Genomic DNA, 26576 nt, shown 5'->3' on the forward strand with positions numbered 1-26576 from the left:
CTCAAGCACGCGGTTCTGTGAGAGTTGTAAACCTGTAACTATAGTTACTTTGCATGGGCTTCATGTCCGCTGCTTGTTCGTATAACGATTTAAACGCAGCATCCTGCCCTTTTCAAATCAATCATTTTTGAAAACAGTAACTGTATCCCCACTGCAGAGAACAGCTACTCGGTATGGACGTGAATTCAAATTGACACAATGAAAACCGCGACTCAAAGTTCGTTGTCTGTCTGTCAAAGGGCACGCTCACCTGTCGTTCTTTTGGGGGCCGGCACATATATTCCAGGACTTGTTCTGGAAGTATTCAAGCAACAAAGCACTGTGCACGAACAGCGCGAGTCGTAAAACATCGCGTCGCACAAGCACACAGCGAGCGAGCACCATGAAACGGACGAGCGACGACGGCTAACGCACGCCTTACCAACGCCAGACACGAAACTTTCTAACGGATTTCAAAGTCGGCGCCAGCAAGGCGGCGGAAAGCGCGCCTCCCGCAGGAAAGGGAGTTGATCCCGCCAGAGAGGGGGTTGAAGAGAGTTGGGAGGAAAGAGACGGAACGCAGATTTTAACTCTGATCCCAGTCAACAGATGGCGCCTCAATTTGCCATACCGGTCACGTGGGTTTCTTTCACTAGCCTGGCGCCGTTTTGTTGCATTGTTCCTGTTGGTGTGCTGCATCGTTGATCGCCGTTTTATCGAGGAACAATTCAGTACAGCTCCTTTAGCTTGATCGTTGCTGGTGTTTTTGTGCTGACTCGTGTGACCGCACTTTCCACCGATGGCAACGCCGGCGAAGCAGCCCAAGTACGAGGCCAAGGACTTCACCACCAAAGTAGAAATTTTGCATGCTCTGAATAATGGGCTCTCCCGACAAGTGATGAAAGGGGATCCTTGTATCGGCGGCAAAAAAAGCAAGGAACGAGTAACCGTACTTTTAGCTGCCAACGTGACGGGAACAGAGCGCTTGCCGCTTCTCGTTATCGGAAAGGCTCAACACGCTGCTTTAAGAACATCAACAATCTTCCCGTGGATTACCGTGCCAACCGAAAAGCGTGGATGACGGGTGAAACTTTTGCGGACCCTGCAGACAGCATGCGAGCTGCTGACCACCTTGAAGGGCTCAGAAAAATTGTGTCCGCGCGAATATCTGCTCGAAAACAGACAAGCATCCGCGATTACTTTGTTAAGGGGGGAAGAGGCACTTTGACATGAAGCATCTTTTTATTTAAGTTAGGATAATGAAAACTTCGGTGATCATGTATTTACATGTGTAAATATCAAATATGAACTCGGTTTTTATGTAGCCCTTACGACAATTTTTTTAATTAATCATTCATTAAAATTTCGTTTAATCACTTTTTCAATAAATTGGCTACTCGGATCCTGCTGAATTGAATGTCATTGCATTCTACAGTTATCAAAGAGTGCAAAAAGCAAATTTCATGGTTCTAGCTTTCCTACAACAAAAGTTATGAAGCTTCAAAATCCGCCATTCGATTACCGAGAAAATGTATTTTTGTTATTTTCTCTCTTGTAAAAACTTACGCTTTTCTATAGTAACATATGACACTTTGTTGCACTCACTAAACATCCAGCTTTTCAGTAATACAAAAATGATCAAAATCGAGTGTACCAAAGCTGAGAAACGCTCGCTAAAAGAATGAAAGGTGGCCAAAAAATTGAAACTGAGAAAAAAGCAAAAAACAAAACTCTGTATCTTCAAGGAGCGCTACACAAGTAAAAATGCTTTACTTTGCAAATAAATGCCTTAGAAGACACCAGGAGAGTAGCCTATCACATTTTCCAATCGAAACGGCCCCAGTGCATGTCATTTCAAGCAGTTTGTTGATTGCGGAGAAGTCGACGATGCCGTAGTTAGCCGCCGACGGGTCAGAGCCCTCGCACGCTGTAGCGAGCGTGCGCAGCTTGCGCTCGCTAGCGGAAGTTGCCGATAAGCCGGAGATCTTATCTTCAGTCTTTTTCTGCTGTTGGGGGGGGGGGGGGGCGCACGATCGGTGCTAGTCAAGAACGTCGTGTCGATCCTTCTACCACGCTTCCTATCACTGACGTCGTCGAGGCGGCCGCCGACACAGGTGAAGTCGGCATTTCGACCGATGAATCGCGTTCCGCCACCACGCCGTCCTCCGCTGGATGCGCTTCTGATGCACCCGAGCCGTGATCTCGCTTCTTTTTTTTTTTTTCGAATTTATGAGCGCTGCGCAACTTTCGATACGGCTTCGCCACGATCAAAGTTCCAAAACGCGGCCGAGAGCGTAGGCCTAATTCACTCCCGGCGGCTGCGGCGCACTTCGTCTAGCTCACTTGGCGCCGTGCCAGTAAGCCGCCGCAACGTGCAGTCTTTGTTGAGGATGATAAAAACGCCTGCTCCAGTTTCTTGCCAGCTTGCGCGGGTTGGAACTTTACGGACGTAAATCGACGAGAACAACACAGTTATACTACGGCGACATCAACTTGCCGCTTTACGTGCACTGTAGCAGACAGCGCGGGAGGCCCGACGAATCGGAAGGCGTTATTTAGTCACGTGGGCTCACTGTGCCAATAGGCTCACGCGGAGGGACCTTTTTTTGGCGCGGATTTTCTACGTGAATTCTGAGTGGACGGAAACAAGGGCGGCGGGATATTCAAGAAAAAGCGCGGCTCTTTCGAATGCGACCAAGATGGCTGCCGTAGGTAACGTAGAACGGCAACAGCGCGGCGCTGAATAAGCCCGTTTTTTACGCGTTCATCGCTAAAAATTTAGCTCGCTGACGGCACATAAAATGCTGTCACGGCTAAAATACTGATCTAAGACTCATGAAACTTGGCGAGGTTATGCATCAGTAGCGGCAGAATCCAAATAAAACATTTTCAAAAATTCGATTTTTTTTCTGATTTTCGGTCTCAAAGACCCGCTTCCCCCCTTAAGTAAAGGTATGTTGAAAAAACCCCTGCATTTATTGTTTATTTCGACCATTCGATAATTCGGACATTTTTTCCGGTCCCTAGAAATCCGAATTAACGAGCTTTTACTGTACTGTACTTCTATGGGGTAATGGAGGGGAATAGAAAAACTTCGTAATGTCGAGGAATTCGTTGTATGGAGGTTCGTTATGGGCAGGTTTAACAGTTTCAGCAGGTTTTTGCCATCGCCTATATGTTCCATGTAAAGTCCAAATCGATAGCATCACCCTGCATATCATATGTTCTACACGCGAGTAGTAAAGCGCATGAGCACTGGTGACGAACACAGCTGAAGCATAGATGAAACGAGCTGGCCATCTCAGTCGCACGAAGGGCACATGCAATAACATCGCCCTGCATGTGAGAGAGGAAAGGCCCCGCCAGTCTTTTGTCGGGCGAAGGAGCATGACGAGACAGTACAAAAACCGCTTTGCTCTTTGGAGCGGCCGTATTCCCTTACACCAGCGTTTCGTAGAGGTACGCCTTGCTCCATGTAAGATTACAATTTGTTGCTGTTGCGTTCATTCCTTCGCTCCCTAAAGCGGCCGTATTTTCTTACACAGCATTTTGTACAGTTTCGCAACACCAGATTCAAAAGAGTTGGCTGCTAGCCTTGCAGGAGGAGGACAGACAAGAGGAGATGACAAGGAGGCTACGCAGCCCTGGCATAGCCAGGAGGGGTCAGGGGGCTCGACCTCCCCTCCCTCCCCGAAATTTTTCACTGTTGCTTGTGTATATGTACACACATACAAGTGCACACACAAACATACATAAAATATGGTTGAATCCCCCCCCCCCTCTCCTGAATAACATTTCTGGCTGCGCCCCAGCTAGCCAGCGGTGGTTGGCTACCTTGCGCTGGGTATAGGGGCTAAATATAATCAAAAGATTATGGAAGTAGACAGGAGCAAAAAAAGAAGGAAAGAAGAGCTGTATGCGAGTGTGATGAGGTGCCCCCACTGTACAGACAATTGTGTGCTGCTCATTCGACAATTATGCGACACTTATAAAGTGGCTTTGTCTTCATTTTTCATTTGCTCCATGTAGTCAGGAATAAACAAAAAACGTTTGATCAAACATTTGATATTATGGGCCTTGACCTGATGGTGAGGCTGTTGAAATTTCCACCATGCAGGGTGTCTACGAAGGCGTGACTGGCATAGTTACGAAGCCAGTGGCAGGCGCAAGAGAGGAAGGCGTCAGTGGCTTCTTCAAGGGCATTGGCAAGGGCCTCATCGGCGCAGTGGCCAGGCCTACTGGTGGAGTTGTGGATTTTGCCAGTGGCTCCTTCGATGCTGTCAAAAGGTGAGTATCCTCGAGAGAACTAATTCTATTTAACTGCAGCTGTTACTATCAGAAGTGTTATGCATTCAAGGACTACTCTGAAGCCAGCGCCAATAGCAATTGTTATACAGCAAAACCTTAATTCAGATTTTAAAGGGCCAGAACAAGAAATATGTCTTAATAGAATGTCAAATTACTGAGGGAAATTACCGCCGCCATTCATGCTGCCTCTTTGTGCGAGATCGCTAAGCACGCTGCGCAGGCACGTTGCCTTCACGAACGAAAGCAGCTCGTCATCACTGTGCCACATGCGGACAGGAACGGAGTGGGCATGGCAAACACTTTCATAACAAATGCGTGCATACGGTACAGCAAGCGCCCCAGCAGTGACACTGTCAGCTTAGTTGCCGATGTGCTGCACACAACTAGGAACGACCGGCTTCACGCAGCAGCAAATGTTGCGTATCAGCGGAGATTCAGTGATGCGTGTGTGCATCATTTTATTTGTTTATTTATTTATTTACACATACTGCAGCGCTAAGTGCGCTATGGCAGGAGTGGGTGTACAAAGATACGCGGAATTTTAACAAACATAAATGAAAATTATGTAAACAGGTAAACTAATACAGATGTGTGATTATACAAGGTCAAAAGGACACGAACATGTGATGAACATGAATGAAAATAGAACAAAGAAACAGTGCTACTCAAGAGTTCACACCAACAGCAAATAGACAAGGGTATATTACAGACGCATGTCAAGGATGTCGGCTACAAAATTGGGCGATGGGCGTGGACGAAGAGAACCAGGTAACAAATTCCAGTCCTCAATAGAACAGGGGAAAAAACTGAACTTGAACATGTTAGTTCGAGCATAGTAAGGCGTTTAAGTTTAAGCTGTGATAGCTTCTTGTCGTTGACTGAGGCGCAAAGTTTATGTAGTCCTTGTCATTTGATAGTTTTAATTGAAGACTTCACGATGCTGTGCAAGAATTTTAATGACTCTATTCGGCGACGTGAAGAGAACGAGGTTAGTGAAGAAAGTGTAGAAGAGGGTGAAAAGTCACGGTCATAGCGATGACATATGAATCTTACCGCTTTTTTCTGAATTGCTTCTATCCTATTAATCTCGCACTGCTTGTACGGGGTCCAAACGACAGATGCGTAGTCTACTATTGGACGTCCCGTTTTGGGACGTGCACTCTCGCATTGGGGAAAGACAGAGGAGTCGTCCGCTCTTCCGTCACAGTCTTTGTGTTCATGCGAGAGAACCGTAATCTATTCCGCGCTTCGCTGGTATTAGCAGCGCTGATCATGAGGTGCAAATTTGCAGTCGGCGGTTGGCACGCAGTGAAGCGGGGTTTGTGGCAGCTACCGAATGTATTCACGAGAACCTGGGTGTGCACCAAAACGCCCGCTAAGTGTACTGGAAGGCATTAAAGCTATTTCAGACGTGGCTGTGGCACTTTGACTGCTTGAGTGGAATTAAAAAAGCATGAATTCGTTTTTTCGGACTGCTTGATTTTTCGGATGATTTCGCGGTCCCCACCTGCCACAGTGGTCTAGTGGTTATGGTGCTCGACTGCTGACCCGCAGGTCGCGGGATCGAATCCCGGCCGCGGCGGCCGCATTTTCGATGGAGGCGAAAATGCTCGAGGCCCATGTACATATTTACGTGCACGTTAAAGAACCCCAGGTGGTCCAGATTTCCGTAGCCCTACTGAGTCTTTCATAATCATATCGTGGTTTTGGCACGTTAAACCCCAGCAATTATTATGATTTTGCAGTTCCTAGAGAGTCCAAAAAATCAGATGTTGACTGTATTTATCTTCCGGAAGTTCTAATACTTCAAATAGTCAAATTCCGGTGCAAACCGAATCGAATAGCAAACACTATACGAAAAACGTTCGAAACTTTGAATATTCGCGCACCCCTATGTAGTATCTTTTGCTGTAGTATTGAGGCTTGGCTGTAATCAGAGCTGGGCAAAGATACCTTGAAATTGTATCACAATACGATACAAGATACTCGGGTGAGAAGTATTTGAGGTATAGATACAAGATACTGTGACAATTACTTTCGAATAGTATCTTAAGATACTTTGATACGTTTGCAAATTTGTTAGTATAGATGTGTACAATGTAGCAGGAAATGCCTGTGCACAAAAAAAGTTTGCTTGAAAACTTCTTAACTACCACAAACATTGTTTTATCTGAATGAAATATCAGTTATTATCACAAAAGTACTATCTGTCTTGCTTAAAGTACATTCATTTCATTCTGAAATAACATAATGGGGTTGCTTTGCCTGCTGAACATTACAGATCTTTACACCCTGCGCTGTCAGCGGTTTTTGTTTGTGACTTTTGTAATTGATGGGAGTCGCTGCTCTACTTGCTGAACAGCTAGCTGATTGCCATCTAATAAGAAGACCGTCAACAAGAAGCTTTTCACGATGGCGTAAATACGACTGTGCAGTTTTACCTTGTCCGTAAATGCATTACCGTTTACGCAATACCAGATCACCGGACAAGTGTGGAGCAGCAACAATGCTGGCAGTGACATTCTTGTGTGATGGATCATGTCTACATAGAGGACATAAAGCTGCAATAGATTTTCATATGCTACTTATCTGCTGGCGTAAAGCGTTCCTTACTGAAATATTCACTAACGTGCGACCTTTTAACATTTCTTCTGTGAGAAAACTTGCGCAGCCAAGAAACTTGTCGGATGTAGTGTAGCGACACAAAGCGTCAAATGATACTGCCACTATTCACACTATCGCCACTTAGAGCTGCAATTACCTGGTAGTTTGTAACAGCAAAATACTTTAGGGTGACCAGAAAAGGAAAACAAATATGTCCAAATGAAACAAAGGCGGTTCTGTGTAAAAGAATCACAGTGAATAAATATAGAAGCACGTTACAGGCGGCTTCTCTAAACGCTATGACAGTTAAACATGATGTATCGTCAACTTAGATGTTAAGGTCAGACAACAGAAATTTCAGTGCCTATAAAAAATAGCCTAATACAGTTGATGGGGACGCCCATGAGAAGAACAAAATATTTGGTCTTATACTGTTTCTTGAATCCCCTTCCTATCATCTTTAACATGTTTGCTTATAATATCTATTATTATAATTTAAACTCAATTATGCTATTTTGCTAAGTCGTAAGCAGAGTTTTTGTTACTGTATGCTCTACGTACGCCCTGATTATTTCATTTTTGTCCTCAACATCACCTTTACATAACAGGAAACTCAAATGTAATGTAGATACGTAAATAGTAGGAATGGCGCAGACAGTTAAAGAATAAGAATAAAGAAGACAACTTACTTTGAGGCAAGCAAAAGTTGTACAGAGGTCTAGGTAATGTATGGGATGCATGCTCGGGACAGCTAAGAAAGTGCCTGCTCTAGCAATCAAATTATGATAAAAAAAAACTGCTTAAATAATTTAGCAGGAAGAGCACAGATACAATACGCCAAGATATCCTCTAATACGTAAATGCTTGTTCATCCAGTGTCACTACCGGCGGTGCGATAGTTGTTAGAATCTCATTTGCATATAAGCAGATCTCATCGCATGTAGGTCAAACTTACATTCATGAGATCCTCAAATCGCTGTTGTGGGAAAGCTGCGAGACGCAAAGCAATCCCATTCTTGCAATCGTCACATTTCGTAACGAAATACCACGCAAGAAAAACTTCAATAACGATCTTATAGCGGCATCAGAACTTGCACGATAGACACCACACGCATTAGAGTATGCAGCATAGTACAGTGGGTACGAGCAAGTGCAACGACACCAACACACTAAAAAGAAGGAAAACAAAAGGTTGGCTGCGCATGGACATTCATGTGTTTTATTGCGATAGCAATTATATGGACAGTCTCGGCTGATTTTTGCCGTCGCCGCCGTCATGCACCGTATATGTATAAGTATGCATATATATATAAAAGCCCCAAAGAAAAATGCTTCCGAAGCGCGGAATCGAACCAGGGACCTCTTGCTCCGCAGCGAGTGGCGCTTGCCACTACGCCACGAAACGCAGATCCTCCACGTAGCTATGGAGAGCGTTATATACACACCCTTTACCGCTGGACGGACTCAGAGACGCTAGGCGCTTATAAGCGTTTCTTCATTACCAGCGAGATGGCGTAGGAGCGCGACGGGTGGATTTAAAAGTCGTCGGCGAGTTCGCTCGCTTCTTCTTATAGTTGCGCAGAGAGAACCTTGCCCTTCCGCTGTCTGCTCACGCAGTTTTCTTGTGCTGAGGGGAAGAGGGATGTTTCACGCTTTCACCGTGATGTCCGCGCTCATGTTACGGAGCGTACGAAAGCCACTCGAGCTCAAGGGACGCCGCTAAACGAACAAACAGAAGATGAGCGCGAACTATCAAGTGTCACAGCTCGACACTTGAAGCACTCTAGTTTCCTTTGCTGCTTTGGCCGCCTTTGCAACAGGAGCGCTGTTCAAACTGAGAGTATCCATTGGCGAGCCTCACTTCCTATAGCATTAGTTTCTTTCTATCGCATTCATTGCTTCGCCCTTGCGGCGAAGCTGTGACTTTTTTTGTTAAGATGGAGTGAGCACGCTAACGCGGGACTCCGCTCCATTCAATAGAGACACGCAGACCCCATCGCCTGTCCTTTGTAGGAGTCTTGCACTGTCTTTAGTTTTACTCAGGTGGCTTAGTAGCAGCAGTATCTGCTTAAGAAGTGGAGTTCAGCCAGCGCTTATTGTTTTGCACGGTGGTGTTGTGACAACAGTATCTTGTATCTTAAGATACACTATACATTATTTCATGTATCGGAAATACAGATACAAATACTCATCTTGTAAAACCAGTGATTCCACTCCTGCGCCAACTGCGCCAAAGTGCGCCAAATTGTATTTACTGCGCCATCCTGATAATATCGACGAAATTTGCGCCAAACTGCGCCAAAGTCTCGGGTGTAGGGGCGTCTATCACCGGCAATCGCACCGCCGGCGCGTCAGAACATGTGCAGCTCGATCTTGGGGCTGCCAATAAAGTTTGTAAAACCAGTGATTCCACTCCTGCGCCAACTGCGCCAAAGTGCGCCAAATTGTATTTACTGCGCCATCCTGATAATATCGACGAAATTTGCGCCAAACTGCGCCAAAGTCTCGGGTGTAGGGGCGTCTATCACCGGCAATCGCACCGCCGGCGCGTCAGAACATGTGCAGCTCGATCTTGGGGCTGCCAATAAAGTCGCATTCATGGATCAAGAATTATTCCGCTGAATAAATAGCGCTCGCGCGTGCGTTCCGAGTAAGCCACGATGCCATGCACGGTGCCGACGCAGCTTCTGTTCTGCAAGTCGGCTCGACAGCAAAACGCGCTTTCCGCAGAGCGAGAAAGTGCGACGGCGACAGAAACGCTGCTGATAGCTCGTTTCAAGCGTCGCATGGCACGTAAGGAAAGCAATGTTCAGTAATAACTACATGAGTGCCGCTAAAATGTCTGTCACTTCTGTTTGCGGACATCGCGGAATGAAATCTGGGATCGCTCGCAGTAGATATATGGGACAATATCGAATTTTCCTTGCTTCGCGTTTATGGAAGAGCACGCGAACGGTGGAAACGCGTTGACACTTTTCCTCAGATATACTTTATCCATGGATCTTCATCCAGAAGAGCTTTTTCGTAATTCCTTCCGCCAGCACGTCCGAGTTTGTAATCACTCTGCGGTAAATACCCCCTAAAAGGCCCTGCCCTTTCGAGCTCACGTGCTAGGGTTCCAATTCGAATTTTTTGCTTGCTTTTTTAAAAATGTCATCTCATTAGTAAAATCATATCTCCTGGTCGGAGCAGCCGCAAATGCGCAGCTGTCAGTAGCGGGCCCGTCGCTGACGACCCACAGTGAAGCGGCTACGCCATGTTACACGTCCGCCCCTCGCTTTCGGCGGTCAATAGCTAACGGTTAAAAAAACTCAGTTTCGCTTGAGAGCGAAGCAATGAATGTGATACCAAAAAATTGTATTGTGAAGCGAAGTAAGACTAGCAGCTAACTCTTTTGGATCCGCGATCTCGCGTAACTCAACAAAACGCTGGTTTAAGGGAATATGGCCCCTCCAGGAACCGAAGCGTTTTCTTGCTCTTAGTTCGGTAAACGCGAAGTAAGCGTTGAGAGCACAGCAAGTTTACGAGCCGTCTCCTGATGCCTCGAGATAGCGCGCGCGCAAGCGACTGCGCCCTTCGAACGATGCGGTCCCCCCCCCCCCCCTTCCGCTCCCCCGGCGTCCCTTCATGCTCCTTACGAAAGACGGGCGGGGCGTTTCCTCTCGGTTTGATAAGCAATCGACGGCAGGCCCGCACGCGGGAAGATGTTATCTCATGCGCTGTCCGTGCGGCGGAGACAGACGGCCGGCTAGTTTAATCTCCGCTTCAGCCGCTTTCGTCGCCAGCGCTCGCGACCTTTTACCCGCGGCTAGAATGCGCGTGGTGATGTTATTAATTTGGACTTTATACGGAAAATTACGGGAAAGGCAACGGCAAAAATCAACCGAGAGTGTCCATATAATTGCTATCGCAAGGGTCAATGTAGGGGGCAGATTTCGCGCCCCCCCCCCTCTTAGGTAATTAGGGGGGGGGCGGCCGCCCCCCACCTGCCCCCCCTGTGCACACGCCTATGCTCCTGAGATGATTTTTTTCCATGAGATTTGCAATGAATCGAAATATTTCTAGGCTTCATAAGAGCCCCATAATAATACTCAGGTGCTTGAATGTTAATGCAATATGCTTCTTTATTGCACTCCAGGATGTAAAATTCGCTACCCCAAAGTGCTCCCAGATGCAAAATTATCTGCTCCAAAGTGCTCCAAGATGAAAATTTTGCTGCTCCAAAGTGCTCCAAAACGGAAATTTTGCTGCTCCAAAGTGCTCCAAAACGGAAATTTTGCTGCTCCAAAAGTTGCTCCAAAACAGAAGTCCTCGGTAGCATCACTGGTAAAACGTATCGCGATATAGATACAATATACCCAAAGAGTATCTAAGATACATGTATCTTCGATACTGCCCAGTACTGGCTGTAATATGTTGTTTGACATAACTGACATACGAAAGGCAGAGTAAAGTACTTGGAAGTTTGGCCGCATAAAGGTCCTGCAGTGAATGTTCAAGCCCCGTAATTGTTACATGGAACGTTTTGGTAAAGACTTCAACAAATATAATTTTGCTCTTGCTTTGTCTTTGCCTAGGGCTACGGATGTCGTGGATGAAGTCCGGCCTGTTCGTCCAGCACGATTCATTAGGCCGGACGGAATCATCAGGCCTTACAACCTTATGGAAGCGCAAGGCAACAGGCTCCTACAGGTGATCATGCCTTTCTTTTGCAACACTCTCGTGTTCTGTTCTTTTCTTGCGCCATTTGCGCTTGCAACATTTGCTGTCTAGGTGTTAGCTTATCTGTTAAGCTTAACTTGCCCAGTCTTTTTCACGAGAGATTGTACCCCCAGCGTTCTGATGCAAAACAATTCCGCATGAATTACAATCAGAATCCAATGAGATGTGATTGTCTCTGGCAAACGAAAAAGTGAGGAATGACGCAGGCAGGTGGTGAGAAAATAATGGAATTGTAAGCCGCATCTATTCAGCATTGGGCGTTTTGTTCTTTGTAGTCAGAGCTTGCATCTACCATTTCTCTAGCTTTGTCCAACACATGCATCATGCAGAAGGCTCTAAGAAGGCACTCTCCTTGCTAAAGGAGAGGGTCTTGTGTTATATTTGGAGCATGTCTGCAGACGAAACGCAAAGTGCATTTTTAAGCTGGCAGTACCCAGACTAAAAATATTTGCATTAGATTTTTCATCCATCGCACCAACTTTAATTTCTGTTGTTTTCAGGACGTTGACAAGGGAAAGTACGCGGAGACGGATGTGTACGTCGCCCACGTCAACATCTGCGAAGAAGGCCGGAACATCTTGCTTGTCACAAACAGGTGCGTGAATGCTTTAGAGCATTTTACTGCTGCTTTGGTAGCACCTCGCAGTGTCACCTACTATGTGTGTTATCCTTTTTTTTATATATTTTAAATGCTACTAAAAAGCATTGTAAGCACACAGAAACATCATATAGACTATGTACTTGAAGGTAAACATTAGACAGAAGTCTGTCTGGTTGGGTAAGTAAACTGAGATAACTGATATTTATTCTCCAACCAAAGTTACGAAGACACGTAAAAACCCGATGTTTCGGAACCAGCTCGGTTCCTTCCTCAGGGGGGACTGCGGCGGCTTGGCAGCGGCCTCTTTAAGGCACTCTCGCGGCGGTTAACGACCCCACGCATTACCGAGGAGCGTAGCCCATGCGCATACACCGGGGGGAGAGTTCCGAGTGAACGGTTGATATTTTGAGTGGTCCTCTGTATATGCCACGACTCCAGTAGTAACCTCCTCCTCCACTTGGTTTCACTTTCGAGGATGGCGGTTCCGTTGAAGTCTATTCTGTGGTCAAACGTCTCTGCGTGCTCGGCGACGGCGCTGCGTTCTTTGTGGAGTTTACGGACGTCGTTGACGTGTTGCCTAATTCGTTCGGGGAAGTTTTTGGTCTCGCCGATGTATGACGAGGGGCAGTCGGCACACGGTATTTTGTAAACGACGCCGGGCGCCCAGTCCTTTGTTGGTCGGTCTTTCGGGCGGGGAAGGAAGCGGCCCAGCGTGCATGAAGGCACGTGCGCGATGTGCACGCCTTCTTTTCTAAAAATCCGAGCCAACGCCTCGCTGGCTCCCTGGACGTATGGGACCGACACGCGTTTTGGAGAGCTGTTCTGTGTTTTGTTCAATGCTGGCTGGGAGTCGCGTAACCTCTTTTTCTCTGCGCGGCGGGCGACGGATCGAGTGAAATTTCTGGGATAACCGTTTTTTCTGAGGTCCGCAATTACGCGGGCCTCTTCTTTCCGGCGTTCCGTGTCAGTGGAACATATCTTTTTGGCTCTCTGAAGTAATGTGGACACAACGGAGGCCTTGTGGGTGGAGGGATGGGACGAATCATATTGAAGGTATCGGCCGGTGTGCGTCGGCTTCCTGTAAACGGAGAACTCCAAGTCACTGCCCCTTCTTGCCACCTGGACGTCGAGAAAGGGGAGGGTGCGGTCGCGTTCACACTCGACCGTGAACTGTATGGCTGGGTGAACGGAATTTAGGTGCAGTCTGAAGTTTTCAATTTCAGATGTCTTCACGACACAAAAGCAATCGTCCACGTAGCGAAGAAAGAGCTTGGGTCGCGGCGAGAAGGAGCCAAGTGCTTCCCTTTCTATATGTTCCATGGTCAGGTTTGCCATTGTGACGGAGATGGAGGCTCCCATTGCGGTTCCACTGTTTTGCCTGAAGATTGTTCCTTTGTAGGAAAAATACGTGCTGGACAGGCAGAATTCCAGTAGGCGGCAGAGTTCGTCAATAGTGAGTGGGGTCCTTTGACTCAAGCCATCGTCACCCTCAAGAGCAGCACGGGCACAGGATACAGATAAGGGTACCGGCACATTGGTGAACAAAGATACGACGTCGAACGAGACCAGGCTCTCGTCTTCGTCGATGCTCACCTCTGATGCTAGCTGCACGAAGTGGCTGGAGTCGCGGACATGAGTTGGGGTATTCCGGGTGAGAGGGGCGATGATTCGGTGCAGGAAGCTTGAAAGGGCTCGGCATGGAGAGGAAGTGAAGTCGACGATCGGTCGGAGGGGGGCGCCAGGCTTGTGAATTTTGGGTAGTCCGTAGAAACCCGGTGCGGAGCCGTTGCGGCAGATTAGACTTAGGTAGAGTTCTTTTAATTGTGGGTGGTGCTTGAAAATTTCGGAGTAGCTTGTTTAGCTGAGTCTGAGTTTGCTTCGTCGGATCCTTTTTTAGCTGCGTATATGCGTCACCCTCTAAAAGGGCCGAAATCTTCCGGTCATAGTCCCGGCTGTCCAACACCACCGTTGAGTTGCCCTTGTCAGCGGGGAGGATGACAATGCTCTGATCTTGTCGGAGTTCCCGAAGGGCTTTGCTCTCTTCTGCGGTCAAGTTCTTTTTCCCTTGTGACGGCAATTTCGAAAGGATTCCAATTGATTTTAGTCTAATTTCTTCTCTGGCGCTTGGCCTCACACTCTGGACGGCTTCCTCTACAGCCGCGACGACTTTCGATAAACGGGGCGTCGTTGACACGTTATACCCGTGTCCCTTTGCCAGAACAGAAGTTTCCCGATTAGTGAGTGGGCGGGATGACAAATTGGTGACAAACCTGGGATTTGGGTTGGCTTGGGGCGAACCCCGGTCCAACAGGTGAGAAAGTTTCCTATCCTGCGCGGTCCGATGCCTGTCTGCAGACGACGCCGCCACGGAGTCCGCGAATGCGTCGATCGGAGGCATCAATCCAGGGATGCGGTGCTGAAGTTTACGCTTGGCATCGGCGAGACATCGGCGAGACCAAAAACTTCCCCGAACGAATTAGGCAACACGTCAACGACGTCCGTACACTCAACAAAGAACGCAGCGCCGTCGCCGAGCACGCAGAGACGTTTGACCACAGAATAGACTTCAACGGAACCGCCATCCTCGAAAGTGAAACCAAGTGGAGGAGGAGGTTACTACTGGAGTCGTGGCATATACAGAGGACCACTCAAAATATCAACCGTTCACTCGGAACTCTCCCCCCGGTGTATGTGCATGGGCTACGCTCCTCGGTAATGCGTGGGGTCGTTAACCGCCGCGAGAGTGCCTTAAAGAGGCCGCTGCCAAGCCGCCGCAGTCCCCCCTGAGGAAGGAACCGAGCTGGTTCCGAAACGTCGGGTTTTTACGTGTCTTCGTAACTTTGGTTGGAGAATAAATATCAGTTATCTCGGACTATGTACTTGCTATGCGAGCCAGCTGGAATTCCGTTTCTGCTTTTCCCAAACTTTTCCGCCCATACTAACTGGTAGACACATACACTCAACTAAAATTTTATCTCCTCCACTTATTGTGTTCCACCTGTTAAGCGTCACACAGCAAATCTAATGTCATTCATTTGTAATGTTGTTTGCTGTCACACGGGGAAACTAATGCTGTTCGATGAAAACATTATTTCTGTCGAATGAGTTCACGAAACACATTTGCATTCGATTTCGGACCGAATGCGTAGTCTCGATGCCAGGGACCTTATAAGGAGATGGCTGTGTGTATGTGTGTATATTATTCTTTACTAGATTAACTAATCAAATAGTATGCGCGAAAGTTTATAAAAGAAAGTTACTCTCAATTACTGCGGCTGGATGGGCTGGACGCCAGCCATGTTTCATTTGTGCCTTGTTGTCGTTGTTGCCTGGATCGCGGGTGTTGATTGTCCAATTGTACGTGTTTTGGTGATCAAAGGGGCGACTACACCGATTAGCTGCCGCTGTCTCATTTCTGCAGCCAGAGTGTCAGTCGTGCTCCCTTGTTGGTTTTCGGTCGGCTCTTGGCTTGACATTGTTCGTGCCGTGCAGAAATTGTGTAAAATGGCTGCACTTATTTTCTTGGAGCAGCTTTTTAGTAGTAAAATTATTTTCGAGGATACACACATGCTACATGCAAGTTTTGATCGATTTTTATTTCTCCCAAAGCCGCGGCTCAGGAGGGCTAAGGTCATGGACGTCATTTTAAAATTATATTTATTTTCATTGTGTGACAGCAGGCAGGTAAAATGACACAAAGTTCTCCTAATGTCATTCGTTGTAAATGGCTTCAGATTTGCTGTGTGACAAGGGTGTAAGTTAACACCAGTCCTATCAATGACTTTATCATCTTTGCCTGTCACATGCAGATGCAGGACACTACTTGTCATAACTGCTTTAGTGTTGTCATTTTGTGTCTTCAGTGATAAGGGCTGTAGCTGTTAGACCTTCTACTACAGACACTGGGCTAGGCACACAGCACAGGTTTCAAGGTGCCACAGCGTTGAGGACTTACACCTATGTGCACCTTTCTTCATCACCACTGTTTTACTTCGCCATCCCCTGAGCAGGCATAGGTAGTAGACCTAGTTTGTAGCAGTAGGCAAGCTAGCTCCGGCCAGCCTTTCTGCATGTGCATTAAGAATTCTTTCTGACCGGAATTTTCAGTTTTCTGATTGTATATTTAATGTTAATAGAGGAGTGAGCTCTCTCTCTCTACATTGTATATATGAAAAAAAAGCAGTGATGTGCCAAAAATGCGCATTGTCTATGACGTGCTTTGTTGACTAACATTTTAGTGCCAGCATACAAGGATAAATAGGAGACATTGTCTGCTAGCTGTAGAATGTTACCCAAGTTCATATACATACGTTCCCGATACATTGTTTTACTTTTCCATCACGTATGAACACTTTTTATATGAATGCCTTTCGCCCCATCCCCACCCACCCCTTTTGTCTGTGTGTGCAGGCGGGTAATGTTTGTGCTGAAAGGCGACGTGTTCGGCCAGTGGAATGCGGAGTGGACGTATTCCTGGGAGGAAGTGAAGGAGCCGCCGACCGTCACAAGCCAGGGCATCAAGATCCTGCTGAAGGAGCCAAAGAAGAAGGCTCTCTTCGGCTCCAAGGAGACTGGGAAGATCATCCACATCAAGGACATGGACGTGGCCAGATTCATTGCACAGAAGATCGAGGACGCGATGAAGAAGCCCTTGTAAACACCTAGTCTCCTCCGTCCCTGCGTCCTCGCCTTCCGCAGCCGAACCCTTCCAATTCACGGAATCGGCCAGAGCCCACAATCTTGTACTTTGTGAATCATCTGCTTATTATGAACGACTATATTATTTAAACATACGAGTCGGCCTATCTGACTGCATTTAAGCGGTTTAACGTGATTTTCGAGCGTTGTGTGATCTCTCCATGGTGTTTTCGGCAACTATTATGCCGTGCTTCTCTATGCTAGCCGGCTGTTTGCAAACGTTTTATATGCACATTGCAAAATGCGTTCTTGGGACGCACTATGCTATGCACCATAACGCCCCTGAGTGCCCTTAGCTTTACCTCGATTTCATTGTTTTGTGTGTACATATCGTTATACTTAATATTTGTGTGCAAATCAATAAAAATCTGCTATGCCATGTAAATAATCTGTTGCTCAGACTACATCATAAAATTCGAAAACTAGCTGTTTTGTGATTGAACACTTGTATACAACTGTTCGTTTGCCCTGTGCCCGCCTATGTCAGGACCAAACCAAAGCAGCCTATGCATCGTGTTGGGTAACAATGTGCAGAGCTACATATACTTGTGAACTGCTACGAGCTTCCTTTGTATTACTTATGGTTGATAACTTGATAATCTAGGGGAGACCTGCATGGAGCTGTGATTTGCAAATATAAACACGACCTACATTGCTAGATGAAGGCAAGTTCCTAACCTTGTTCTCAAGACAATGCCATTTTCCTGGCTAGTCCTTCGTTGTTGACTTTCATTTAAAAGAAAATTGTTGAATTTTCATTTGAATAAAATATCCATTTGATGGTGAGTGTGTGTTGTATTCACTGATATGTTGCCAAATGGCCATTTGTGAAAATAGCGCAGATGTCTTGGTTTCTGTAGTTTTTAATTATCTGGTTTAGGCTACGTTACAAAATTGAAGAAAAAAATGAACACAGATCAGTGGTCGCATGCAGCAGCATGACAGGATATGAGTGGTGGCTTCAAATGTTCAGCAACAAAACAACTGGACAATGGTCACTACCCATCACCTCGCTGTGGATCAAGCTGTCACTAATGTTGCTCTCTAAGGCATTGGACAGAATGAAGTAGTCCAGCCTCCAGCCAACATTTTTTGCCCTTGCGTTCATCATGTAAGTCCAAAAGGTGTACGCTCCTTTCTTGTCCGGATAGAGGTGCCTGAACGAGTCCACGAATCCGGTGTCCAGCAGAGTCGTAAAGCCGTCGCGTTCCTCTTGGGTAAAGCCTGCATTCTTTTTGTTCGTTTTGGGGTTTGCGAGATCGATCTCTTGATGCGCGACGTTCATGTCGCCGCACAGAACGACCGGCTTTTTGGTCTCCAGTTCCTTCAAGTACGCGCGAAAGTCTTTGTCCCACTCCATGCGGTAATCTAACCGCACTAACTTCTTCCCGGCGTTAGGAACGTAAACGGCAACGAGATAGAATTTCTCGAACTCTGCCGTTATCACCCTTCCTTCCTTATCGTGTTTCTCCACACCGATGCCGTACTTGACGTCCAGCGGTTTTATTTTCGACAAAAGCCCGACTCCAGAATAACCTTCCTGGTCCCCAGCTAAAAAGTACGAATGATAGCCGTCCACGTTCTTGATTTCCGTGGGCAACTTCGAATCGGAGCACTTGGTCTCCTGGATGGCAAAGACGTCGGGTTGCTCCTTCTTTAGGTATTCCAGTCCCTCTTTCCCAAGCCAGGCGCGCACTCCATTGACGTTCCAGGAGCATAGCTTCAAGTTCCACGGCTTTTTAGCAACGTCGCCGCTGCCAGCTTGCTCGCCGGCTTCAGATTTGGGCTTCTTTGACGTTTCGTGCGCGTTGTTCGCAGCGGCGCTGTGTTCCGGTTCTGTCGCTTCCCCGTCTCCACCTCGCTTCCTCTTTGACGTCTTTTTGGCATCCGATTTTCCCATTACGGCAAATACACTTGCGCAGCGGTACAAATTTCTCAATCTCTCTATCTCCGACGAGCACAGCAGAGAAGCGAAAGCCGCAAACGGGCGCGAAAAGGACGCTGTCATAGTTGCCATTTCAGTCACGTGGTTTGGAAAACGGAAGCCGTAATCGGAGAAACCCGCAATCCTCTAAACTGTTCCCACGCAACGGCGTGAAAAAGAGTGCAGTTTTAAAGTATACTTCAGCACGCGTTTACTCAGATCACTCTGTAGCCACTTCAGCGGACATTTTAGCTAAGTTTCAGCTGCTGTCATCGTTCAATCGCATTTCAAATCCGTTCAGATGAGTCACCCGTGAAGGATAAGAAGAAAAGGAGTCACATGTAGCCAGGCCTGCGGATTGTTGGAGTCGACTACGGCAGAATAACCGTGCGAGGGGCTGGGCCAAGATGACGGCGAATTACTTGGCGGTTCCGCTGAAAAAGACCTCCGAGGTCGACATAATTAAACCATTGGCCAACGTAATATCTGCCTACTACTCCACCGCCGACGACCCGTCCAACTACAACGAAGCCCTGACGGAGCTGAACAAGCTTCGCATGAACGCAACATGGAGAACCCTCGACAAGCACGAAAGTTCGTTGGATATTATGTACAGGTACGAGGCCCTTTTCAGCATGTCGCTCGGCCTTTCGTGAACGCTTGCGTGTTATTGCTGCCAGAGGTTGTATGCTGAACCTTTAAGAAGTGTCGTTTGAGTGAATAAGCAGTGTTGACAGTGGTAGGTGGTACCCTGTGTTTATGACATCCGAACCAGATGATCGCATCGATCACGATCGTGTAGTAGTTTCAGGCTGGGTCACTTCTCCGCGTCCTTTAGCACGGTACGATTAACGAGTAATTCCGTGCTAAATTGACATCGATAGTTTGCAAAATTAGTCACTGGCGCTTTATGACAAGCCTTGACCAGCCGTTGTAGCGTTCGTGGTAAGTTGACACGGAATTGTTTGCGCAGGTATTACGATCAGCTTACGTCGCTCGAATCCAAGGTTCCACCCAACGACATACAGGTAAAAATGGAATGATTATTCTGGGACATTTCCGAAGTTGTTACAGACGTAGTGTTTTTCACGTTTGCGTAGTAGCCGCTGCTATCTTTAGCTGATAAGAATGTGACAGCAAATGTGTTTGTCAACGCCCTTCATCGAGCATGTTTTCTGCTAAGCAAAGAATGTGGCATAAATAAAAAGGTAAAGCCAGTGTTCTCAAGGTATTTCTGTTTAACGTATTTTAAATGCCTTCACACTGGTTTGACACTATGTTAATGAGAACTAACAGACAATAATGTCACGGAAAGTGCAGGATATGTGCACGCGATTTCACTCCTAGAAGGTTTTGTGTCGTTAATAAAGAAGGAAAAACTATCCTCAGTCACAAACGAAGCACATATGATAGGAACAAAATGCGAACTAGCAACCCTTTTACTTGTCTTTTTTCTTTTTTGGGAAGTGACTGTGTGTGTGGCCTTAAGTGACATGAGTCAATTTAATTATACAACAAACCTCCATCTTCTCTTTTTTTGTGTGTGTTTAATACAAAGCTTGATAGAGACAACATGAAATTCACAATCGTACATTTCAGCACAAGGAACCAGCTGCGACATCTTTAGAATGATGCAATTCATTTGTGTTCTTTTGTAACATTTCAGATACCATTCAAATGGAAGGATGCGTTCGACAAGGGTGGATTCTTTAGTGGAACAGCCAGCTTAAGTAAGAATCACATTTGGGGAACTATGTTCACAATGCCCATGCTATCAGGCACTTCAGTAATATAAAAAATGCTACATGTCATATTCCAGCATGCTTAACTTCAGTCTTGTATTTGAAGTGTAGTGCTTTGATAGCATTCAGAAAGCTCCATTTCAAATCGAGCCCAGTGATGATCGAAAGTGTATGCATGAAAGCAGTACAGTAATCATCAATAGCATTCTAACATTACAGCATCTAGCACTTTCTTGATAAATGTTGTATTTGTAAGCATTTACCATAATCATAAAGCATCACTGCTGTTGACTTGTTTCTGCTTGGCAATGTGTTTGCTCCCGCATGTGTGTTGTACCAGATATTAAACGCCAAATGAAAGTGAGCCTCTTGTACTGGTGAAACCCCCTAATCAAGCAGAATAGAACACCTTTAAGAATGTCCCGTGCACTAGCAAGTGTGTTCAATTGTGTGGTGAGTCTTCCACAATGCTGGTGGTTTCCTAAAGAACTTTTTGTTCATGCAACCCAGTACAGTAAGACAGTTGGCACATTTTCACAACACTGGCGAAGTGTTACCAGGTCGCCATTTAGTTGAACATGCATGCAGATAAATAAAGAAGCACTTCATTGACGACTATGCTGCAGATATAAATTGTGATGAACATCGATTGAGGGTTTCTGCTGGGACGTTTTTGTTCCCGTTTGTGCTGCTCTCACTGCTGCACTGCTGCTCTCAAACACACAGTGCAGGAACTAAATGTGCTCCATGGCTGACTCGGCAGTTGTTACACTTCGACGGGGCATTTTTCTTACTATGAGCATGAAGTTTAAGCTAGTGGCGAACTTTGCATCTGAGCTCTGAACAGTTTTGCAGATGCAAGCAGACTGTGAAAGCCAAGTTATAAAAGATAATGTAAGCTATGCATTGTCTGTTGTAGGCCAATGCAAACTTGGGCATGAATGTAACAGGTGCCTAAAAAAAAAGGTAACGCCAGTTCCGCACAATGAAAGTTGTCGAAACAGCGTTATGCTCTCGTGCCAACTATTGCCTCTTCAGCCAACGCCACCTAGAAGTACCGCTTTGTACTTCTAGGTGGTGTTACTCCATCTATGGGTGTATCTCGGAACCGGAGTGTGATATGCAACGCAGACACTCGTCTATCATCAGGCCTAGCCTTAGAACAGCTCCATTGTTGAAATGTGATGTGCCGTACTTATTACCGAATCGGTCTATTACATGGAAGGGGACCAATTAGTTCTCCACATCGTTTGAGAACAGCATTGTTGCTACATGCAAGTGTGCAGCAGTGTAAGCACCTTTTATCTTTCTTGGGCTTTCTTTTCGTCACGAAAGAGCCAAGCGAGAGACTGAGTGAGAGTGTGGCATGCAGTTTAATTTAGCACTTTGTAAATGTGGTCGAAAACATACATAGCTTTAAATATCTGGTATAACTGCAATAATTGAGCATTGGAGGTAATTACTGATTGCACTCTAAGAATAAAAGATATTGAACAGGACTGCCATTATCATTCATTCTGCATATTCCCTGTAAAAAATTGTTATAAGCTAATAAAAGCAAACAATGGGTGACTGAAATGTATTGTGCTAAATACCTAATCAGGAAACAAGCCTCTAAACTGCTGGCGTTCTTTATGTAAACAATGTAGTCACCATAAAGCTTATGGAAAATATTCTGTGTACAAAGTTGTGTTAGAAAACAATGCTGGCCTTTAGATATATAATGCTCACTTTGTAAATAAAAGTGTAAAAATTCTCACCTGTAAATATGTACCATGTCTTAATTGTCTTGTCAGGTGCCACAATACATTCTTGCCTTGTTTCCCAGTCTAGTATTCCTGCATTGGTCTAAGTACGGTAAAAAGTTGGGCGAGTACTTCTTTTCGTGTACTTCTTTTCGTTGTGTGCCGTTTTCTCGCGCCCCTCAGTCATCATGCATTGGTCTATATTTCCATGTATTTGTTTAGAAATGAAAGGGTTGGGGCGAGGAGCATGCTGCAGTTGCCTGTGAACTTATTTCCACTCAACGTTTCAAGCTTTGTTTGTTTTGTCCTTTCCTTTGCAACACCAGCACTCTCTTCTCTTAGCTATGAAAAGCTTTGCATCCTCTTCAACATCGCTGCAATGCAATCCCAGATTGCAGCAGGCATGGGTGCTGACATTAGTGATGACGAAGGACTGAAGACTTGCGCAAAGTACTTTCAGGTGAATGCATCTTTCGGTTTTGGGATCTTCAGTCATTTAGATTGCTGCGAGTATCCGTATTTGCAGTTTAATTTTGAAAAACAAAAAAATGTTTGTTCTTTAAGTCCGTCAGTTCAGTTGCAAGGTGTGCGTCATGGTAGCCACTAAAGAAGACAATGTCTGCCGCAGTGGAGCAGTGGAGTAGTGGTTATGGTGCTCGGCTCCTAACCCGAAGGTCGCGTATTCGATCCCGGCCACGGCGGTCGCATTTCAATATAGCCGAAATTGCCAGAGGCCCGTGTACTATGCGATGTAAAGGCATGTTAAAGAACACCAGATGGTCGAAATTTCCGGAGCCCTCCACTACGGCGTGCCATATCGTGGTTTAGGGACGTAAAAGCCCGGATATTATTATTATTAAAGAAGACAGAATGCAAAGCTGCTTGTGAGCTGATATTTCAATGCATGACAAAAAAACCCCAGAAGATCAAATTATCAGTACACACAGACCACCCTGTATAAAATCAAAGAATCATGTTTTGGTAAACTTTCGTCCTCTGTGATACCTGCCTCACTAATTGTGGCATGCCATCATTGAGCACGAAGTCACAAGCTCAGTTTCTTGTTGTAAATCTGAACTTAGAAGACGGAATGCGAGTACTTTCGTGTATCAAGTTTTCGGAGCATGTTGAATCTTAGGTGGCTGGCAGTATTCTAGAGTTCTTTACTACAGCAGTTCCAAAATCTCCTCATTGCTTTGGATTTTTTGGTGCAGTTGTTCAGTCGGCCTTTCGCTCTGTGATTTGTTTTACAGCAAGCCAGCGGGATCTTCCAGCAGATGAAGCACTGTGCACCCAATGTGCATCACGACCTGACTCCCGACCTTGAAGCTGACACGGTGTCTGCCCTGCAGGCATTGATGTTAGCGCAAGCACAGGAAAGCTTCTTCCGCAAGGCAACTGCTGGTATGTGCCCCGCTTATACGGCTGTTTTCTTTTCATCCCTATAAATTCCTTTACTCTTATTGTTTTTGCAGTGACAGTGGCAGGTAGTGTCCAAATGAGAGATTAGCCATGTTCAAATCATAACTGCTAAAATGCTGCCTAGCTTGCATTCGTACTGCAGTTATCATCAACCTCATTGCGATATTGTCGAGAAAGCTTGAGTCTCTGATGCTTGAGCAGTGTGCTCATACTGACTAGTGTGTGGATATCATGTTGCATCAGTGTTTGCAGACACACATCAAAGCTATGTGCAACATTGGTGTAGCGAGGGGGAGGAGCAATGAAGGTTTGAACCCCTCTCTACCCCCAAACAAACCCTTTAATGCCTGTTGTATGTATGTACGTATTATGTATGTATGTATGTTTTAAGACAAACAGTGATAAGAATGTAAATATTCCCCTCCACCTTGAAATAATATCGTAGCTATGACCCTGCTGTGCAACTAATGTAGACTTTGTTGCCAAGTGATATGTACAGCAATGTTGGTAGGTCATCCATTTACATAATCGAATGTGCTTGAAGAAAACTTCTAGGTAGATAAATAATAAAAATGTCATAGACTCCACTTAAGGGGAGACGTGGGTCTTGAAAAGTGTGTTTTTAATAGTTGGGTGAACGGAATGAAATTTAATACTTATTCAGTTTTTTCTGTAGATTCAAATCTCCGAGTAGATTTTTAATAGCTGCATTAGAACAAAATATATGCTAGTTCTACAAGTTTTCTAGCACAATTATTACGGGTATTTTTGCCAACTTCTTTTCATCAAACACAAAAGCAAAGTATGTGGCAAGATTGCCAGAAAGCTGGTCTAGCTGATTATGCTATTTATTTTCTTATAATGTTGTTTACGAAATGATAATTCTTAATAATCGTAAAGTGTATGAAGCAAAAATTTTTCACTCATACTTGCATTCGAAGTTGGATGAAAACAATCAAATTAGCATCATCGGCTAGACGAGCTCTCTGGTAATCTTGCCACATATTTTGTTTTTGTGTTTGACAAATCAAAGTTGCCAAAAAGTACCGTAAGAAATATGCTCTCAGAAATCGCATATCTTTTGTTCTAATGCAGATAATAAAAATCTAATTGAAGATTTGGAATCTGCAGAAAAAACTGAATAAGTGTATTAAATTTCATTCAGTTAGCCCAACTACGGTAATAAAAGAAGTTTTTCAAGAACCACGTCTTCCCTTAAAGAAATACTACAAGAGCAATGTCCAGCATAAGGAAGGTAGGAGTTAGCATCTCCTTCGGTATGCATGTGATTGAATGGTCACCGCTGATGTTGACCTGGCTTTTAACTTCAAGTGAGGTTTCCTGTGCCTGTTATGGCAGAGGTGATTTGTATATTTCCCCATGCTTTTGGTTCTTTGCAGATAAAATGAAAGACATGATCATAGCAAAAGTAGCATCACAGTGTGAAGAGCTGTACGGTGATGCAGCGAAACAAATGGGAAGAGATTCTCTCAAGAGCATATGGGATAGGGTGAGTCATCAGATTATTACGGTGATTTACTTCTTTCTGCATAAAAAACCTTACAGGGAAGGCTGAATTTAAGTTCTGCACAGCATTCATTGCTTTGTAGCTTGTTGCTTGAAATTTCATTAAAGCTTGACTGTTGCTTCTCACAAAAAATGCTTCATTCTTCTTGTTAGCGCTGCTCTTCCCGCATTTTTGCTTCCGTGCTCTTTAATAAAGGTGGCTTGGGTTGCCATCACGTCAACCTGTTCACCTAGTTAGCGGTTAAAGGGGTACTGCCACAAAAATATTACATCTTTTTTATTTCTGTTGCAATAAGTAGCTAATGACCCACTTATCACGGCTGGAAACCTCGTTTGCTTGTACGTACAATAGTTATTTAGAGACATTTCTTAGCTCCCAGCTGTAGTTTTGATTTCAGGGAAAACCGAGAGAGGCAGGATCAGGTTGATTTTCCTTTCAACACAGCTGGTCATGTGACCTAACAAAACAGACATACATGACGTGCTGATAACTGCGATGGAGAGCACTCACGAGCATGGCAGCCAACACAAACTCGTGACATAGGTGGTTGTTGGTTGTTTACAATCCAAGTTGATGTCGATGTTGCAAGGTGCTCCATATCGCACTCAGCTGCGAGGCATACACTTTGAAATTGACCTTAAATATGTTCTAGGACATATTTTCCATTCCTGTTTCATCAATCGTGTATGTGGGTCCACACATTCTCTCTCACAAATTCTCGTTTTCAAAATTTTAGTGCTCCTTTAAAGAGAACAAAGAATAGCCTATATTTGCGGTGCTTTCACAAAGAATAAATTGCAAGGCACATTGCTCAAGTGCAATGCAGTGAAACCTCAAGAAAATGCACGTCGAAAATGTATCTGACGTAAGCAGCTTAAAAAATGTTTGCATATTGAATTTCGGTCTACTAGAAAAGTGAACAACCAGCTGGTTCTTAAAAACAAAACTCAAACTGAGACGAAGCCCACAACAAATAAATCGCCATTTAGTGCAAAGCAGAAACTGCTCAGGAGACAGCACAGGCAGAAAACATTTGGTGTCGGCGTCCTAAATGCTTGTGCTAAAGCTCATATGCACAAAAAAAAAAAAAAAAAGGCCGCAGATGTCCTTTCTTTTATGACAATAGCAGGGCAACAAAGAGATAGCACTGTGCACTGTTCTATTTCAAGAAAGAAATTTTCAGTTATAATAAAGTGACTGCTGTCACAATGTGGCATTGTACTTACTAGATTTTAACGCATTCTTTATAATAACGTGCACCATGCTCATCATCATTTTAATGGCTGGCAATGTGTACATTCGA

The 26576-nt window shown here is 45.3% G+C and overlaps 3 protein-coding genes across 3 annotated transcripts in view; 2 read left to right on the top strand and 1 right to left on the bottom strand.

The window, feature by feature from the left end:
- LOC119394273 (intermembrane lipid transfer protein Vps13) overlaps positions 1-17698 on the top strand; it is a 191352-nt gene extending 173654 nt beyond the window's left edge. Inside the window, 4 exon segments of the mRNA XM_037661555.2 lie at positions 4097-4266; positions 11469-11583; positions 12114-12208; positions 16625-17698. Coding sequence (XP_037517483.2) covers positions 4097-4266; positions 11469-11583; positions 12114-12208; positions 16625-16871 — 627 coding nt within the window. The 3' untranslated portion in view covers positions 16872-17698.
- Positions 17699-17766: 68 nt separating this feature from the next.
- LOC119394277 (exodeoxyribonuclease) lies at positions 17767-18873 on the bottom strand. The gene has a single exon (XM_037661559.2). It carries the CDS (start codon positions 18810-18812, stop codon positions 17874-17876), a length of 939 nt encoding a protein of 312 aa, XP_037517487.1. The 5' UTR covers positions 18813-18873; the 3' UTR covers positions 17767-17873.
- Positions 18874-19148: 275 nt separating this feature from the next.
- Positions 19149-26576, top strand: part of LOC119394274 (programmed cell death 6-interacting protein) — a 33063-nt gene continuing 25635 nt past the window's right edge. The window contains exons 1-6 of the mRNA XM_037661556.2: positions 19149-19452; positions 19810-19864; positions 20503-20566; positions 22650-22783; positions 23577-23727; positions 25146-25255. Coding sequence (XP_037517484.1) covers positions 19244-19452; positions 19810-19864; positions 20503-20566; positions 22650-22783; positions 23577-23727; positions 25146-25255 — 723 coding nt within the window. The 5' untranslated portion in view covers positions 19149-19243. The remainder of the gene's footprint in view (positions 19453-19809; positions 19865-20502; positions 20567-22649; positions 22784-23576; positions 23728-25145; positions 25256-26576) is intronic.

This window comes from Rhipicephalus sanguineus, chromosome 5, assembly GCF_013339695.2.
Source record: "Rhipicephalus sanguineus isolate Rsan-2018 chromosome 5, BIME_Rsan_1.4, whole genome shotgun sequence".
Classification (NCBI taxonomy): Eukaryota; Metazoa; Arthropoda; class Arachnida; order Ixodida; family Ixodidae; genus Rhipicephalus; species Rhipicephalus sanguineus.

Coding starts and splice junctions, on each gene's coding strand:
- LOC119394277 (XM_037661559.2), bottom strand. CDS start 18,812: ATGGGAAAATCGGATGCCAAAAAGACGTCAAAGAGGAAGCGAGGTGGA.